The sequence below is a fragment of the Gordionus sp. m RMFG-2023 genome, chromosome 1, assembly GCF_954871325.1.
Source record: "Gordionus sp. m RMFG-2023 chromosome 1, tfGorSpeb1-WG-v2, whole genome shotgun sequence".
NCBI classification, from domain to species: Eukaryota; Metazoa; Nematomorpha; class Gordioida; order Chordodea; family Parachordodidae; genus Gordionus; species Gordionus sp. m RMFG-2023.
The window spans coordinates 43,211,988-43,232,587 of NC_088775.1; the positions used below are offsets into that span (position 1 = coordinate 43,211,988).

At 28.0% G+C, this 20,600-nt stretch overlaps 2 protein-coding genes across 2 annotated transcripts; both read left to right on the forward strand.

Moving 5' to 3' along the window:
- Positions 1–64: 64 nt before the first annotated feature.
- LOC135925912 (uncharacterized) lies at positions 65–18,005 on the forward strand. The gene is made up of 7 exons (XM_065461488.1): positions 65–147; positions 3,314–3,433; positions 3,585–3,765; positions 4,083–4,199; positions 13,560–13,649; positions 13,866–14,018; positions 15,606–18,005. The coding sequence occupies exons 1-7, from the start codon at positions 65–67 to the stop codon at positions 18,003–18,005; spliced, it is 3,144 nt and encodes a 1,047-aa protein (XP_065317560.1).
- Positions 18,006–18,655: 650 nt separating this feature from the next.
- Positions 18,656–19,369, forward strand: LOC135925917 (uncharacterized). The gene has a single exon (XM_065461499.1). It carries the CDS (start codon positions 18,656–18,658, stop codon positions 19,367–19,369), a length of 714 nt encoding a protein of 237 aa, XP_065317571.1.
- The last annotated feature ends 1,231 nt before the right edge of the window (positions 19,370–20,600 follow it).

A 20,600-nucleotide genomic window follows, 5' to 3' on the forward strand; every position in this document is an offset into this window, starting at 1 on the left:
GAGGAAGGAGGGCCTTTTATGGAATTTGTTAAAAGATTGTCTTCACTGAGGGCCAAATAATTGTATGGATGCTGATATTGTTTATACCAAATTCAGGGATCAATTTATGTCTGACATGGATTTACCTAAAGGAAATATTACTTTCAAGTTTATACCCAATCTTGCGCTTCCATAAGATTAAGCAGATATAAAAATGATAAGGAAATTAGACACAAAATTTGCGAAAGCATCAAAGTTATTCTAGTAGTGATAAAGGGTATATAAAGGCAATGATAGCGATTCTAGTTAGAAATATAACAATTATGATAATTTTATACCAATAAATTACAATATTAGTTAATTATATTTAATAAAAAGGGAGGAAATAGATTTCAACTTTGTGACAAAATAAATGACGGAATTGATAGACGACCTGCTTTTAAGGAGACTTGTTTTAAGTGCAACAGATAGGTAAGTATGCCAGATGTTGTAAAGTCATATTTAAATTATTTTAAGGAGGCATCTGAATTTGACGATTCGATTATTAACATAAAAACTGTTAGAATTGAGCTAAACTAGTAACAAAAGTCAATGGTTTAAGTTGAATTTGATTTTGATACTCGTACTCAGGTATCGTTAATTGGGAAAAATATTTTGAGAAAAATAGGGCAACCAGATATCAAACCGACCGATCCTAGATATAAAAGAGAGATTAAAATTTATGCACAAATCGGAGCAAGGTCGTAAAGATTATCAGTGTTTATAAACAATACAAACAAGGCTCTTTTATTTGGATTGCTTTCGATATTAGTTTTAATATGGAAATACCACGCCAAGTTTTGATTAAAATGGTGAAAACATTGATAACATTAAGACCAGGGACCTGTAGTGAACCGTAACGAACCGTTAAACCATTATAAACCGTTTTAAATATCTGAACCATAACCGTATATTTTTTGGAGTAAAAAAAACCTTTATAAAAACGGTTAAACCGGTTTAAACCAGTTCAGTTTTTATATTTTAGAAATGGAAATAATTTGAATATCCAGAATTATATAAAATTGCTCTTATAGTACTAGAGGTTCCCGCAACACAAGTTTCTATAGAAAGGGCTTTTTCGGGGCTAAAATTTGTGTTATCGTCACAACTAACAAAAAAAAATCCATTTATATTAGAAAATATATTACTAAAACTTTCAAATACTATATTTAAAAATGAGTTATTTTGAATCTTATATAATTTTTTTTATATATAATTCATAGATGCTTATAGTAAAAATAAATTAGAAGATGGTGTTGCTTCAATAAAAAAAAATTTCTAACCGTAATGAACCTTTTTTATATTTTGCTAAACCGAACCGAACCTTTATAAATTTCTTCTTAAGAACCGTAATCAAAACGTAGAGAAGAGAAGAGAAGAGAAGAGAAGAGAAGAGAAGAGAAGAGAAGAGAAGAGAAGAGAGAGAGAAGAGAAGAGAAGAGAAGAGAAGAGAAGAGAAGAGAAGAGAAGAGAAGAGAAGAGAAGAGAAGAGAAGAGAAGAGAAGAGAAGAGAAGAGAAGAGAAGAGAAGAGAAGAGAAGAGAAGAGAAGAGAAGAGAAGAGAAGAGAAGAGAAGAGAAGAGAAGAACCGTAACCAAATTGAACCGTTATAAATAACGGTTCGGGTCCCTGATTAAGACACCGCCAATTATAATATCTATGAATAGAGAATTGGAGTTAAAATAAAAAGGTTGATTAACAAGTATAAACAGTTTGATGATAAACCCGGATGTATTAGAGATTTTGCAGTGAAAATTAATTTGGATGATTCTGCTGTTCCCAGGGCTTTCGTCGCAAGGAGAGTACCGTTCCCTTTTTGACAATAGATTAAACTTGAATTAAATCGATTAGTGTTAACCGGAATACTAGAACCTGTGGATCCGACTACAACTAGAGCACAATGGAGTACCCTTAGAGATCTAGACTAATGTGAAAATTAGAATATGTGCGAATTTTAAGTTCACTCTTAAACCTTCCATTTTATCATCATATTATTCCAACTTTCTTTCTCTTTGTTTTCTTTTTCTAAATTTTTCATTTCAATTTTCTTTTTCATAATATTTTCAATTTCTATTTCCTTTATCACAATACAGTTTATCATATTTATTATTTCAATTTGATCATTTTCAAATCCAATATTTTTATTAATTTTTATTTCCCCGTATCAATTTCTTCTTTTTATTTTTCAGAATCTCTAATGATATCTGGTTTATTAATATTTATTCCAAACTTTCTCTTTTCAGAATCGCTAAGATATCCATTATTAATATTCTATTCTTTTTTTTTATTCTATTTCATATTGCACATTTCATTAAATAATTTCTTCATTTCTTTTTTAAATTTACAAAAGTTTTCATTTTTTCTATTTCCATTTGTTTTAACAATCTTATTTTATTTACATCTTTTTCCTTTTATTTTTATTCCAAAAAAAAACTATAACCCAATATTAAAATTACCGTCACTCCAAAGTAAAAACCTAATTGAGAATCATTTTTAATTCAAATAGTTATATGTTTTTATATTCTTTTTATTAGTCATTTTAGAATTTTATCTTTATAAAAAAATTTCTTATACTCAAAATTGATTACATACTTTGAAATATTTTTACGTTTATAAATGAAAAAAAAAATAACACAATGCGATCACTAACAAAATTTATATGAAACAATACAAATATGATAAAATATTAGGAAACTTTTAAAGCATAATACTTTTAAGAATAAAAGTATCATAAAGAGAGATAATGTTTAAACTAAACATCTTAATTGTAGAGATTTTTTTAAAGATGTGATAAATATATCCTTTTCTAAAGATTTGAGGCTAAGGAAATTATTTTTTACAAAATTTTATTTGAAGAAGAATTATATATTAAGACACTTTTTAAATTGAAAAAAATTGGTGTGAAATTCAAACTTTTTTAGAAGAGAGGGAAATGTGCATAATAATATTTTATTTGAATATTTTATCCTCACGGATTCAAATTATTATTAACTTAAATATAGATAATTATCAACGTTTAAAAAAATCATACATTGCACAATAATAAGGTATCATCAAACAAAGAGGCCTATAAGAGCGCCTCGAGTACCTCGTAAATAATAAAATATAAAAAGGATAAAGTAGCAAAGGTTCTGACAGAACAACCCGCACCCCAATCCCGTAAATCCTCATTATCTAAGATTCACTCCTCTTCAAAAAATGGCCAACTCTCCTAAGGCAAGAATACGTAGAGGCCAATCAAATCTGTCTATCCGGCCATCCGATTGATCGAGAGGCCCTCTGAAATTTATTCGTAGATCTGCTGTTGGAAGGGCAAACCGCTCGCCCTTAAGTCCCGGTGAAAGCAGCGACGATGCTTCCACAGAATCCGAGTTGGAAGAATCTTCCAGTGACCAGGCGGCCGATTATGATTTAGCGTAAGTTTCTTTACTCAATCAACTAATGCTATCCTTCGCCCAACCCTCCTCCAAAAAAACTAAGAAACGTGATAAAGAAAGTGATAAAATCTAAAGGGACAACCTCGGAAATAACATCCTCCCTACCCAAAAGATGATCCAAACATTCCAGGAAAGAACAAGAGAGTCCTTCGGACATAGAAACCGTCTTGAAAGCTTATTTACAAGATATCCAAAGGGCGGCCGAAAAGAAGGGTGGAAAGCCTAAAAGGGATGATCGTGACCATAAAACAAGACGCGAGAAAAAAGGTAGGAAAATTATCAAAGATGCTATCTACCCCGACCAAATTATGGTATGGGCTGAATAGCTCAAGGAAAAAGCTATGACTCGTTCTTCATAACCAGAAAAATATGTAAAATCCGATAAAGCGAATTCGAGTAAACTCGGTTACATTAAAAAATTTGACTTCAAAATGTTACGAAAAACGACGTCCTGGTAAACTGGGATATGGATGAAAACAACATAATCATGAAGAAAAAGAAGAAAATGATTTGAGCCAAGATGAATCCTCTCTTAGCTCAGAGCGAGAGAAAGAAAGCCATCAAAAATGAAGATACCCGCGGTGGGTGATTCAGGATAGCTATAATATTGCTTATCAAAATATCGAAGAAAGTACCTAGGATAAAATGGTTAGCCAAGACGAACAGTTTTATCATCCGAGTTTTGCATAAAGCGTTGAAATATTATCAGAGCGCTAGTCAATCCAAAAGGGATTCTTTGATATCGGTAATAACCGACATGAATAGAAATTACTAAAAGGTCCCTACATTCTGGACAACTCCGAATTGTAAAAATGCATCTCTTAAATCTATCATTGTAAATATTTTACCCCCCGCGATCCATTTGTCAGGTCGACGAAAGTTAATATTAAATCATTATCTATGGCTAAATATTTGTTGATTGTTAAACCGAAATCTCCGCATATCCGAACGGCACCAGATTTATTTAAGATATTAACCGTTGGCGTAGCCCATATGATTGGAGTTGTTGTTGGATCCACCTTCTCGATAACGACTTCGTCTAAAAGTCCAACTCAGCTTCAACGGTTCGACATAACGGAAATGGAACTCTTCTTGCTGATAACGCTATAGGTAATATGTTCGGTTGCTTGCGGATACGTTCGTTAAAGTTTTATTTCTCCTAATTTAAAAAACTTGCGGAAATTTCGAGGCAATTGAATTTAAAGTAGGAAAATTTATATTTATATTATTAATCCGAACTTCTTTCAAAGGGAATTCTCACCTTTAACTACCCAAATCGGTAAAAATTTTGAAATATTTTTTACTTTTCCACTAAAAATTTACCAAATACTTAGAATTTGATATTATTATATCCCACTAGTTTATATACAGGCGATAGTGATGGCTTGCCTAAACGCTCCAGGTAACCTCATCTATCATATTACACGTAGCACCAGTATCAAATTTCATAGTAAACTGCAACCCATTTATCATTGCATGGTAGCTTATTAGGCGATTTAAATTTACATAATGAGCAAATACTTTTCAATTTGATAGAAAAATCTATGATAGTATCTCCGCCTCTTTTAAAGTATAAAAATTATTTCGAGTAGGAAAATACTAGAGATATTCTTAAATATTTTCTTCAAACTATCAACTAAAGTTATATAATTAATGCTCTCTAAATTATTTGGGTGGTGGAATTTTTTTATTTTAATTAAGTTATCCGTACCTATGTATGTTAATAACAAATCTTTTTTTTTGTTTGATCGACAATATTTTTTACTTTGTAAGTTCTAAATTATATACATAGTCCGGAATATTCACTTATTCTTTGACGAATTCTGGAATATGGAATTGACTAGATGTTGACGCTTCTTCGTTTTTCTTTAGAAATATCTTCTTCGAGTCTTCGTTAGGCTTAGGCATAGTATAATTTTAACCTTTATATTTAATACGTCTCTTTTTTAAAAAAAAATTAATCCTCGCCAAATGTTGTGTTTAAAATGTGGTGTTTATTAATATAATATAAAATGAGAAAATGTATCTATATATAACTTTTAAAAAATCGTTTATATATTTAATCTATTACAATAAAGGGTAACTATAAACCAAAAAAAACAAAATACAATTTATTTAATATTAATCTATTATATAATAATAGTACATATAACGATAATGCCACTACTACTCCACAATTTACCAGAGGACATCTTTATTAAACTACAATCTCTATGCACTGAGGCCGATCTTAAGAAATCGTCGTCACTAATCAACAAGCTCAGGTTCATAGGGGTAGCCAGGATTTTCCTAAGTGAGGGGGGGGGGAATTAAAAAATTACTGGGGGGTTCCCCCCAGGCCGGGCTTCTGCCGGGTTACCTTAGTCTATTAGTCATAAAATATTTTTACAAGATAGGAGGTTAATTTTAATTAAAAAAATAAGCCTTGAACAAATATGAAATATATTTTTATTAGTTTATATTATATATAATAAATTACTTGTATATAGATTAATATAAAAGCATGGTAATAATTTATTCTAAACAATTATAAGATATTTATTTATAAAAAGTAAGTAGACATATAGTTGATATTCCTCTATTATATAGAATAAGTTATAAAATACTAGATAAAATTCCACTTTTAGAGACATATTTGACAGTTAGAGAATATATTACAGTTAATATTTTAACAAATTTTACTAATCAATGCTCTTGATAATAAATATAGCAACAATATGCATTCAATTATTTAACGCCATCTATTTATTTTAAAAAGAATGATATTAAAAATTAATCTTCATATTATTCATCCCACAATGTCTTTAAAATATATTTTCTAATGTCATATTTTATAGTTTTCTGTAAAATATATAATTCGCTATATTGGTAAAAATTACTTGATTGTCATATGATAATTTATAAAATTAGATATACTGTAAATCTACGACATATAATATTCCACTGTTTGTATTGTGCTTTAATTTTTTTATTTTATTTAATTTATGATTTAATTTTATCAATAGTTTTATAATTATATTTTACTTTTATTAAGATAAATAAATTAAAATTATTCACTTTATAAAAAATTATATTTGATATATTATATTATTTAGTTATTTTATGGATCTATTATTAATAATTATAATACCTTTCACTTTTGTCTTAAGACTTATCTTTGGCTTATATTCCATTTCTTAAAAAGCATTTTTGGTTCACTTATTATATATATAAATGCTTTTTTCCAAAAATGTATAAATTATAATTAATAGTTTTATAAAAAAAATATCAACTTTTACATACTTTCTTTCAAATTATTGTTTAAAATATATGCATACTTTTTTGATGGTCGAGGAATGGGGGACTAAGGGGGATATTTTTTATTAGCTTAAAATGATATTCACAAAAAGTGATAAATTTCTGAAGGGGGGTGGGATTTCCACTTGACTCTCCCCCTAACCACGCCTATGCTCAGGTTATTACAGCCTGGTAAGACTTGAAACGAAAATGAGCTATTTCAATGCTGCGGTCCAAAAGAGGAACGGAAGTTTTTAAGTTTGAATCACCCGAATTTGTCAGCCCCATGGATTGCAACTTAGTTGAATATGACAGGGTTATAGAGGAAATAAAAGTGTCAAGCTTATCTAAGGAAATAAAGTAAAGAATAAAGATTTACTTATTTTAGATAACATTAAATTATAGGTAATGAATTAGATGAAATTGATATCAATACATAAGATAGTCAAAGACAATACTCACTCTGATGTAAAGCACATGGAGGGAGCAAGACAAGATAAGAAAGTTAACAAAAAAAAACTAACAGCAATATGAAAATTGGCCGCACTACACATTCACGTTTGAACATCCCTCTAAATATTCATGAAAGTTCCTCAGGGAATCGGATAAAGTAGTATTTATATTAACTCCTAGTGAGGTGAATGATAGTGGAATTAAATGCTTATATTTGTTAAAAATTAGGCAGAGGTGGCATAGGTATTGTGGTAGTGGTGATAGAAATATCATTTGGAGGCAACTGGGTGAATATAAAACAAACATATAGATATAAAACATTCGATAAAAAACAAAATAAACCTCCATAGGAGTTCACAGTTCCTTATTATCTTGGCCACCAGTAACTCTAGAACGGGTAAGGCGTTTGTTGAATCGGCATTCTTTTCTTTGCTTTTAATAATAGATTCATTATGTTTTGTAACAATGTGAGGGATTAAGATTGGGTTAGCCTAGACAAATAAAGAAATCAGCCACAAATATAAATAAACTATTGTTGAAATTAAACAAACATTAATATACTGTAAACCTGTAGAGGAGTCAATATTAGAAGTATATTTCTAGTAGTTGGGGAGCTATAATCAAAAAATTTTTTTGGGGACTTATCAAGCCAATCATGTTCTTCTAAAGGTTTATTTTGCATTTGTACATTGATATATCAATATTTGAACAATTATAAAGAGGAAATAAGATGGGGATAGTTAAATAATTAAAAACAAAACAATTCTCAAGTTAATTTTATAAGGTAGGATTAAAATAAAATACCAATCGGAGAGTCCAATTGGCAAATTAGAAAAAATAGGAACCTTGTGAATAGATATAGAATAATTTAAATAATATAAATACCATAGTATGTATTTTGTTTTAGAATAAATGTAAAATCCTAAAGATAGAAAACCCCGTTTTGTCTTTTTTATTGAGTTATACAAAAAAATTAGTAAGAATAAAAAGGAGTATTGTTAAAAAGGTAGGATCCTTAAGAATAAATATATAATTTTAATTAAATAAAAAAAATATTGTAATATATATATATATCGATTTTTTGGATAGATATAAAATTATTTATAATAAAAATAATATACTTATTTTTTGGTGAGTTATACAAAATAATCAGCATGGAGAATAGAGCAATTGTAGATCTGACAAAAGGCAAGCTTTTAAAAAAGTAGAATCCTTAAAAATTGATATATTAATTTAATTAAATACTAAAAATAACTTACTTTGGATATTTTTCTGTTAGTTAGACAAAATATTCATCAGAGATAAAAGGACATATTGTGCGGCCCGGTAAAATGAATAGCTTTAAAAATACGTAGGATACTTAAAATAGATATATAAATTTATTTAAATTATAAAAAATATCATACTAAGTATTGTAAATGGAAAGAAAATAGGGAAATTAAAAGGGAAATGAAGCTAAAGAGAAAGAAATAGGAAATTAAAAAGTAGGTGAAGATAATAAAAGAAATTAAAAGGGAAGGAAAGATAGAATAGTTTTTTTAAATTTTAATCAGGCTGATTTTTCACATATTATTTAAGACTATTGTTAAAATAATTAATGTTAGTGACATCTTCAATAATGATATATATGTTGTCGGCGTAGCATAGCCAGTCTACATTTTGTACTGGTATTTGTGATGTCACTAATTAGTAGATTGAAAGGGGGGGTGGCATATCCTTGTTTTATACCACATTTTTGTTTTAAAAAAGGTAAGGTTAATCTTTTGTGTTTTGAAACTATTTTCATAAATATTTGTAATAATTTTGAATGTGTGGAATGGGTAAGTTTAAATTATTGATGTTATACATTTTGTAAACTAAGGGTGTATGATGATTGTTTGATTTGTAAAAACTCATTTTTATAAATAAAAAATATTATTTATCCTTACTTTGCTTTTCTTCTCATAATAAATATGGGCTGAATTAATAATTGAATGATATTTATTTTTTGATATCAACCCTTGTAAAAACTCATTTTAATATTAAAAAATAATAATTTACCAGGATAATAGTTGCTTAATCAGCATCTGTACAATCATTAAGAGAGGTTAAGACAGGGCTTGTTATCTAAAATAAAAACATAAGAATAATTTTAAAAATATTAATGAATTAAACCTGAAGAGGAATCAATATTAGGTTCAATTCTCTAGAAAGAGTGGGAATATCATCAGAAGCTAAAATTGATGTATTCTAAATGTAAAAAAAAATATAAAATTATAAAAAATATCATACTAAGTATTGTAAATGGAAAGAAAATAGGGAAATTAAAAGGGAAATGAAGCTAAAGAGAAAGAAATAGGAAATTAAAAAGTAGGTGAAGATAATAAAAGAAATTAAAAGGGAAGGAAAGATAGAATAGTTTTTTTAAATTTTAATCAGGCTGATTTTTCACATATTATTTAAGACTATTGTTAAAATAATTAATGTTAGTGACATCTTCAATAATGATATATATGTTGTCGGCGTAGCATAGCCAGTCTACATTTTGTACTGGTATTTGTGATGTCACTAATTAGTAGATTGAAAGGGGGGGTGGCATATCCTTGTTTTATACCACATTTTTGTTTTAAAAAAGGTAAGGTTAATCTTTTGTGTTTTGAAACTATTTTCATAAATATTTGTAATAATTTTGAATGTGTGGAATGGGTAAGTTTAAATTATTGATGTTATACATTTTGTAAACTAAGGGTGTATGATGATTGTTTGATTTGTAAAAACTCATTTTTATAAATAAAAAATATTATTTATCCTTACTTTGCTTTTCTTCTCATAATAAATATGGGCTGAATTAATAATTGAATGATATTTATTTTTTGATATCAACCCTTGTAAAAACTCATTTTAATATTAAAAAATAATAATTTACCAGGATAATAGTTGCTTAATCAGCATCTGTACAATCATTAAGAGAGGTTAAGACAGGGCTTGTTATCTAAAATAAAAACATAAGAATAATTTTAAAAATATTAATGAATTAAACCTGAAGAGGAATCAATATTAGGTTCAATTCTCTAGAAAGAGTGGGAATATCATCAGAAGCTAAAATTGATGTATTCTAAATGTAAAAAAAAATATAAGCATTTATAATTTAATTTACTTGAAAGAATTGAATGATATTTATTTTTTGATATTAGCCCTTGTAAAAACTCATTTTTATAAATAAAAAATATTATTTACTCTTTCTTCTCAAAATGAATATGGGTTGAATTAATAAATGAATGATATTTAATTTTTGATATCATAAATTAAAAATGTTATTTACCAGGATTATAGTTGCTTTTTATTTGAGTCTTGCTTTCTTGGATTTTCTTCTCAAAATATTTCACCTATAAAAAATGTAAATAAAAATTTTATAAATTATAAATATTATTTACCAGGAATACTAAAAAAAATGCGGGAGAAATTAAAAAATTGCGGTAGATTTTTGCAGGAGATTTCCAATTGCGGTAGTTTTGCGGGAGAGAGAGGTCTGCGTGTAAACTAAAAAATTGCGGGAGTCTCCCGCTAATGGGAGACATGGCAACCCTGTAAGTGATAGGTATAGCACAAGTGAATGTAGAATACGAAGGGGATTTTCAAATTTTGAATGAGTTAATCATAAACAGTAAAAAGATGCCTTTGTTAGGAAGATCTTGGTTAAAACATTTTAAAAATATACTTGAAAGATTCAAAGGCATGATAGATGTGGATCATAAAGACGAATTGGCGAAGTTGATATCTAATTGTGAATCGAAGTTGACTAATAAACCTGTCATGAAGAATCAAGCTAGATCACGATTAAAACCATACGCTGAGCCAAATATTATACTACCGAGAAGGGTACCATACTAGAATGGACATTATTACTAAAGAATTAAATACTTGGCTAGAAAACAAAATCGAGCCAATGAAAGACATCAAATGGGAGAGTCTACTTACATTAGTCTTCAAAAACAATGGAAGTTTAAGCCAGTGGCGACGCTAGGGAGGGCAGGGGCTCGAGCCCCCTGAAAAGTTTGAATAGCCCCCTGAATCAAAAATTTTTTTTTTAATGGTTCCTTAATATCCCCTTGAGCTAAAAATAAATGTTTTTAATTGCCCTCTAATTAATTTCTTTTATAATTATATTGAGTAATATATAGATTTAATTTATTAAAAAATTAATAAGACTATCTTAATTGTTATATACTATTTTAATTATTAGATTAGATTTTTACATATAAATTATACTATGTCAGCTTGCAAACAAATTATATGTTAAAAATATAACAATATCACTCACTAAATATTAATTTAGCATTAACAGTTGAAGCATAATTGACTTTTATAATAAATATATCATTTATTAATTGATTCATAATTTAATATTTTAGCCAAGAATCACTAATCAACTATATTATTGATTTTTAAATTTAATTATCATGTTTCTTCCTAAAATTATTTTCAAGGTCCAAATCCAAATAAGTATAAGAGATTTATTTATAAAAAGTAAGTAGACATATAGTTTATAATCCTCGATTATATATAATATTTTATAAAATATTAGGTAAAATGCCACTTTTACAGACGTATCTGACAGTTATATAATATATTACAGTTAATATTTTTAAAATTTTCCTAATAAATGCTTTTGATAATTAATATAAGTAACAATTTGCTTGTAAATATTTAACGCCATCTATTTATTTACAATATAATTAAAATTAAAGGTATTATTATTCATCCCACAATGGATGTAATAAATTCGATATCTTTTCTTCTCTTTTTTACGTGTTTTTAAGAAGCTATTTTCTTCTTCTTCGGAATATAGATTTGAGTTAAATTTTTAATACGAATATATTTTTAATATTATTACAAACTACTATTATCTATATATATAATCCTCAAAAAATGTCAATCAAATTTAGCCTATAGTTTTCTTTTAAATATTATTTGTCCAATCAAAATGATTATAGCAGTCACAGTCACAACTGTGACATTATATAGTCAATTATTTTACCTGATAATAGTCAATTATAATTTTGTTAATATATTATGTGATATTCAACTTCTTTATTAATTATTGGACGTTTGTCCTACTTAAATAGGGAGTGATTCTTAATAATATTTAATTAATATTAACAAATTCGGAAGTATTTAAGTTATGTTAAATTGTAATTTTAATCTCCATGATATTTAGCGCCATCTATAATATTATATTTTATTTTAGATAGCATTATTATTTCTAAGTTGAAATGTAAATATTTTGTCTTAATTGATGTCAAATATATTGTTCTTTCTATATATCTATAATTTATCTATCTATCTATCATAGCAATTTTAAGCCAATTTAGATCATATTAGCAAAATGGATTTAATCTCCTATAAATCTTGGAAAGCATTTCAGAAGTATTTTGAGGCAATAGGCAGGAAGGAACATTAGTATGAAAAAAATGTTTGCAGATAATCCTACAAGAGCTAAGGAATTCAAATCTATAATATATATATTCAATAAAAATCATCATAGCTTAAACATATCAAACACGCATTCATAAACCAAATCGAACCGCCATTTTCAAAAAAAGAATTTCAATACAAAAAAACAATTACAAAACATATAATAATATAATAATTACAATAATTGATATTTTTTTTAACAGACACAACATCGAGCAAAACCTTCAATCATCAGTAAATAATTATATTTTTTAACAGACACCACATCTAGCAAAACCATATACTTTCAATTTACACATCTTAATCTTGAAGATACTGAAAATCAAGAACAAGTTGAACATTACATATACTTACGTTTTATCTGAGCATCTTATTTTATATTTGAAAATTCATTTATCTATTCTATTTTACCCACGTTAAGTGGCAGATTTAGGGAAGTTAAAATTTTTATAAATACTATTTTTTAGATTCCTGCACAAAAAACAAACTTACATAATAAATACATATAATATTAGATAAGTTTTTTAAGGTTATCTCATAGGCAATGTAAGTTAAAATTTTTATAAATACTATTTTTTTAGATTCCTGCACAAAAAACAAACATACATAATAAATACATATAATATTAAACAAGTTTTTTAAGGTTATCTCATAGGCAATGTAAGTTAAATAAATACTATTTTTTTAGATTCCTGTACAAAAAACAAACTTACATAATAAATACATATATTAAATAAGTTTTTTAAGGTTATCTCATAGGCAATGTAATTTAAAATTTTTATAAATACTATTTTTTTAGATTCCTGCACAAAATACAAACTTACATAATAAATACATATAATATTAAATAAGTTTTTTAAGGTTATCTCATAGGCAATGTAAGTTAAAATTTTTATAAATACTATTTTATTATTTTTTTTAGATTCCTACACAAGATACCATTCAACAAAACCAAACAATGGAACGTTTCATACTACCAAAATCTAAAGAAGGCATTATTGCTTCAACAAGAGTAAATTTTATATTTTTAAGATGTGATTCCGAAATATATATTTATTAGGTGAGGGGCTATTCTAATATTTTCCATTTTTTTTATAAATATGTTTATGAAGTATATATTTAGTAATTTTATTTTATGTCCACAATAATAAATATTATAAACTAAACTTATTTTTATAAAATTGAGTAATTCTTATATTTTTAAATTTTAATAATATATCAACATAAGGAGAAAGCTAGAAAGAGACAGGCACTTTGTCGTATCAAGAAAAGGAACGAGCAAAGTCCTATTCCTACAACATCCAACCATCTTGAAGATACTGGAAATAAACAATTTGCTTCAACATCCAATCATCTTGAAGATACTGAAAATCAAGAACAAGTTGAACATTACTGTGGGCCATTAAAATCTATTTTATTATTTTTTTTAGATTCCTACACAAGATACCTTTGGTGCAATATCTAAGTATAATTTTTTCAGTGATCCTATATCAATAAAAACAAATCAAGTTAAAAATTTTAATTTATGACAATAAATAAATTTATTTAAATTAGATTCCACGGAACATATTGCCGAAATGTGCCATTCAACGGACTCTTAATCTACCCAAATCAATAAAAACAAACGAAGTTAAAAAATTTAATTTATGTTATCAAATAGATTTTTTTTAAATTAGATTCCACGATATATATTACCGAAATGTACCATTCAGCAGAATCTTAATCTACCAAAATCAATCAAAATAAACCAAGTTATGAATTTTAATTTATATTAACAAATAAATTTATTTAAATTAGATTCTACGAATCATATTACCGAAATGTACCATTCAACAGAATCTTAATCTACCCAAATCAATAGAAACAAACGAAATTAAAAATTTTAATTTATGTTAACAAATACATTTTTTTAAATTAGACACTACCAAAATCTACTATTCACCAAAAATATAATCTACCCAAATCAATAAAAACAAACCAAGTTAAAAATTTTAATTTATGTATAACAAATATTTTAATAAATATAAATTTCTGAATCACATCTCATAAGATAGATAAGAAAATTTTTGATTTATCCATCATCAGGGGTTATTCAAAATTTATTATTTATTTATGAAGTATATGGTTATTAATTTTAATTTATGTCCACAATAAAAAATATATTTCATCAACTAATAAAAAAGAAAATTCTTATTTCACTATCATCTTGACGGGCAAAATATAATAAAATAAGTATGTGCTACATAATCGTAATTACCCATGGAATATTTTAGAAAAAATTATTATAAGCCTGGCATATGTTTACATCAGAGCCGGTGTATTGATTGTGAAATCAATACCCATTGTAACTTCAATACCGTATTGATATCATTATAGATTCAATACCGTAGTGATATATTGCTATTGTAGAATCAATACCGTATAGATTTTTAAGATGTTTGCATCGCTTCAAATATATTGGCGACCATTAAAATTAAAAAATATTTATTTATTATATATTTTTTCATCGCTTTATAAATATTGGCGGCCATTTTCGATTTGTAAAAATTTTATTTAAAATAGATTTAATAGTTTTAAATATATTAAAATGATAAATATGATTTTCTATTCTTTTATATAATTTATCAGAGAATTTATTTATTTTACAATTCTTGATATCCTATATATTTTATATTTGTTTACTCATTATTTGTAATTTGTGAAGTGCTATATAATTGTTGATTCAAAGTTTTATAAATGATATTATGAATTCAAATAAATTAAATGGACCTTATTGATTGAGTTTATAAAATTTTGTGATTCATATATAAATGTCGAATCAAAGATTTATAAAAATCAATAACGTATTGATTTTTGATGGTATTTATTTTACAATTACACCGGGTCTGCAGGTCTCTGAATAATCACAAAAATATTAAATTATATGTATAATTTTTAGCAGGCCTCAAATTTATTTTATTTATTTTAGATAAATATTTCTGCACAACAATCATTAGTACAAGAACATTATTGTGGATTACTCAACACTAAGTGCGATTATTGCGATTCTCTAAATTTTTTATTGGAAAAACCCACAGATGGCAAATTTAAGAATTGCTGTCATAAGGGTAAAGTTAAGATACCATCAATCCGATATATTCCTTTTTTACAAGACCTTTTATCTAATTCTAACAATGAATTTCATTCAAACTTTATGAAATATATAAGATCTTATAATAGTTCACTTACGTTCGCATCCATGGGAGCACAGATTTCTAATAGTTTGAACCCAGGCCCATATTGTTTTAGAATTCATGGGCAAATTTATCACCGAACATCTCATTTATATCCTTCCACTGGGATGCCTCCTAAATTTGCACAACTATATGTCCTTGAGACCACCCAGGCTGTTAATGGCAGGTTACACATGAAAGAAAATTCTGGTTGCAATGAGGATCTCTTAAAAAGATTAGATATTTTAATAAGACAGAATAACCCATTTTCTATTAGTTTTAAAACCTTGGGAGAAATTGAGAAAGAAGAAAAAAATAGGGCTATTCAAGAAAATCGTCCAGTTCAAAAAATCAATATGATTTTTTGTGCAGATCGCTCAAGTGACAAGCGAAGATATAACATTCCTAATATAGATGAAGTAGCTATGATTTTTACAAATGATGATGGTGAACCCCCATTTATCAAGGTCTATCCTCGAGTTGATGGTAGTGATCTGATAAATATAAATATATTAAGCCCTAATCTTGATCCAATGGTATATCCTCTATTATTTCCTTTTGGTGACCCTGGTTGGAAACCAGATTTAAAGGGTGAAGATACAGGGCGTACAAGGGCAAATATCTCACTACTACAGTTTAAAATATTTAGATTAGCAATTCGTGAAAATGAATTCAACCCAATCCCTTTTGCTGGGAAATTATCACAACAATATATTGTTGATTCCTATTTACAGGTCGAGGCGAATAATTTAAATTTTATTAGACAAAATCAGCCAAAATTACGAGTAGATGAATATTCTGGATTAATGGACTACTTGGAAACAAAGTCAAACAATATAATTCCCGGCAAAGCAGTAATATTACCATCATCTTTTCAAGGTTCTCAAAGAAATATGCGAGAACGCTATCACGATGCAATGGCCATTGTGCTCAAATTTGGCAAACCTGATTTGTTTATTACTTTTACATGCAATCCTAATTGGCGTGAAATTAAGGAAAATCTATTTCCCGGGCAAAGTCCTACAGATAGACCAGATTTAATAGCCCGTGTTTTTAAATTGAAATTAAATGAATTATTGTTCGATATAAATAAAAAAAATTTATTTGGTAAATCTATGGCTTTTATATATACAATCGAGTTCCAAAAAAGAGGTTTGCCTCATGCCCATATACTTATTATTTTAAACGATGATAGCAAAATTGAAACATCTCAAGCTATAGATAAATTTGTTTGTGCCGAAATGCCAGATAAAATTCTCGATCCTAAACTTTTTCAGATTGTTACCCATTTTATGATACATGGTCCTTGCGGGATATTTAACCCCAAATCGCCTTGCATGGAAAATGGCATATGTACCAAAAAATTTCCGAAGGATTTTCAAATGGAAACAAGACCAAATATTGATGGGTATCCATATTATAAAAGGCGAGATAATGGTATTACAATTCTTTCCGGTAAACCTACGGATAATCGTTATGTTATTCCATATAATCGATATCTAATGTTAAAATTCAATGCTCATATTAACGTGGAAATTTGTACATCTGTTAAATCGGTAAAATATATCTTTAAGTATATTTACAAGGGCTATGACTGTACTAATGTTGACATTAATGTTGCTTCAAATATAAATATTCATGACGAAATTAAATCACACTTAAATGCGCGATATGTGAGTGCATGTGAATCAATGTGGAGATTATTAGAAAATAATATGCATGACCGCTCGCACGCTGTTATTCGCTTAGGAATTCATTTACCTTTACAACAGCCAGTATATTTCACTGCTGGACATGAAAGAGATGCTTTATTGAGATCAGAAAATAAACATACTACTTTAACGGCATGGTTTGAGTTAAATAAGACAGATCTAAATGCTAGACAATATCTTTATGGGGAAATACCTTATCATTATGTGTTTACAAATTACCATTTGAAACTAAGAAAAAAACGATTAAATGTAATTTCGAGAATGTATTCCCTTCATCCTAATTCTGGTGAACGATTCTTCCTTCGATTATTATTACTTCATGTTTGCGGGGCTACAAGTTTTGATTATTTAAAAACTATTAATGGAATTTTAATGAGTACTTTTAAAGAGGCAGCTATTAAAGAAATTTGTTATCAGATGATAAAGAGTGGGAATCATGCTTAGAAGAGGGATCAATATATCAAATGCCGTCACAACTTCGGAGTACTTTTGCCTTTATCTGCATTTTTTGTCAGCCTGAAAATCCTGCATATCTATGGAATAGGTTCAGATTTATGATGATTGAAGATTATTTGCGTCAATATTCAGAAGTAATTGCAATAAACATGGCTTTAATGGACATTGAAAACGTTTTTCTTGATCATGGTTTATGCTGTCAAAGTTTTGATCTTCCTTCACCTACAAAAATCCCCCCAAAACAACATTATGATGCCCATGTTGAAGCTGCCGATTCAATCGAGCGTATATCTAAATTAAACCGATTACAAAAATATGCTTTTGATTTAATTATACAAGCGATTGAATTAGAAAATATTCCAGAAAGATATTTCTTCGTGGATGGCCCTGGAGGTTCAGGTAAAACGTATCTTTACAATACCTTAATGTGTTATATAAGAGCAAAAAATCAAATTGTATTGCCTTTTGCAACCACCGGCATATCCTCTATTCTTTTAAAGGGGGGAAGAACCATCCATAGCGGATTTAAATTACCTGTGCCTATCTTTGAAACTTCTACATCCCATATGAATTTACATAGTTCGCTAGCTCTAGATATTTAAAATAGCAAATTGATTATTATTGATGAGGCCACAATGATGACTAAACACGCTTTGCGATGCATTGACCGATTACTTAAAGACATTATGAAAAATTCCCACCCATTTGGCGGAAAAGTAATTTTATTAGGTGGTGATTTTAGACAGACTTTACCAGTAGTGCCTAAAGGCTCCAAAGTCGATATTATAGAGTCCTGTATAAAAAGTTCATATTTATGGAGTCATTTTAAAATAATACATTTGATTGATAATATGCGTATTTCATCAGATCAAGTTGATTACAATGCTTGGTTACTTAAAATTGGAGATGGGCTATCACGCAGCAATTCTGATCTTCCTGCAAATAGTGTTGAAATCCCACCTTATTTGCTTGAAAATGATTCATTAATAAAATGTGTGTATGGTAATTCTATAGAAATTGCTGATATAGATAGTCTTTCTACTAAAATAATATTAACCACCAAAAATAAAATTGCACTTACCCTCAACAACGATATCATTAATATAATTTCAGGCCCTATCAAACATTATTATAGTGCAGATTCCATTGAAAGCGATAATAAGGATGATATAATGAATTTTCCACTAGAATTTTTGCATTCACAAACTCCATCCGGTATGCCACCTCACAAGCTAACACTTAAGGTTGGTACAATTGTTATGCTATTACGCAACTTGAGCCCAAAGAAAGGACTTTGTAATGGTACCCGTTTAATCATACGACATTTACATATTAATTTGATGAGGTATTGACAGGCACTAATAAGGGTTATCGAGTTTTTCTCCCACAAATAGATCTAGCTCCAAGTGACTCTCAGTTACCATTTACTTTAAAAAGACGACAGTTTCCTATAATTCCCGCTTTTGTGATTACAATAAATAAAAGTCAAGGACAAACTTTTGATCATGTAGACTTATTCCTCCCTGAGCTCGTCTTTGCCCATGGACAACTATATGTGGCTCTTACTAGATGTAAATCTCAAAATAATATAAAAATTATGATTTTGCCATCAGAATTACAAGGAAAAATTTTAAAAAATGATAAAACATTCACACAAAATATCGTATATAATGAAATCTTAAATTCATAATTTGTAAGAAATTTAAAAAAGTCACCAACTTTGTTATTCACCATCAAATCACCAACTTTACATCATCTTCAAAAACTAAACCACCTTGAGCAAAGCAAAGAGAACTTCTTCACCATCGCTAAACCATCTTCCTCACCAAAAACAGTATATTCTATTTTATAATTTCAATTTACGCGTTTTATTTCAGGTTATTTACAGCAAACTACGAGCAAGAAAATCACAACATCATCTTCAAAAACGAAACTACATTGAGCAAAATAAAGAGAACTTCTTCACCATCGCTAAACCATCTTCCTCACCAACAACAGTATATTCTATTTTATAATTTCAATTTACACGTTTTATTTCAGGTTATTTACGGCAAACTACGAACAAGGAAATCATAACATCATCTTCAAAAACGAAACCACCTTGAGTAAAGAAAAAAGAACTTCTTCACCATCGCTAAACCATCTTCCTCACCAACAACAGTATATTCTATTTAATTTCAATTTACACGTTTTATTTCAGGTTATTTACGGCAAACTACGAGCAAGGAAATCACAACAACATCTTCAAAAACAAAACCACCTTGAGCAAAGAAAAGAGAACTTCTTCACCATCGCTAAACCATCTTCCTCACCAACAACAGTATATTCTATTTTATAATTTCAATTTACACGTTTTATTTCAGGTTATTTACGGCAAACTACGAACAAGGAAATCACAACATCATCTTCAAAAACGAAACCACCTTGAGCAAAGAAAAGAGAACTTCTTCACCATCGCTACTAACAACAGTTTTATAATTTCAATTTACACGTTTTTTTTCAGGTTATTTACGGCAAACTACGAGCAAGGAAATTACAACATCATCTTCAAAAACGAAACCAACTTGAGCAAAGAAAAGAGAA

Coding starts and splice junctions, on each gene's coding strand:
- LOC135925912 (XM_065461488.1), top strand. CDS start 65: ATGGATGCTGATATTGTTTATACCAAATTCAGGGATCAATTTATGTCT. Junction 148..3,313: donor AAAGGAAATATTACTTTCAA/GTTTATACCCAA, acceptor ATTTATTCGTAG/ATCTGCTGTTGGAAGGGCAA. Junction 14,019..15,605: donor ATACTGAAAATCAAGAACAA/GTTGAACATTAC, acceptor TATTTATTTTAG/ATAAATATTTCTGCACAACA.
- LOC135925917 (XM_065461499.1), top strand. CDS start 18,656: ATGACTAAACACGCTTTGCGATGCATTGACCGATTACTTAAAGACATT.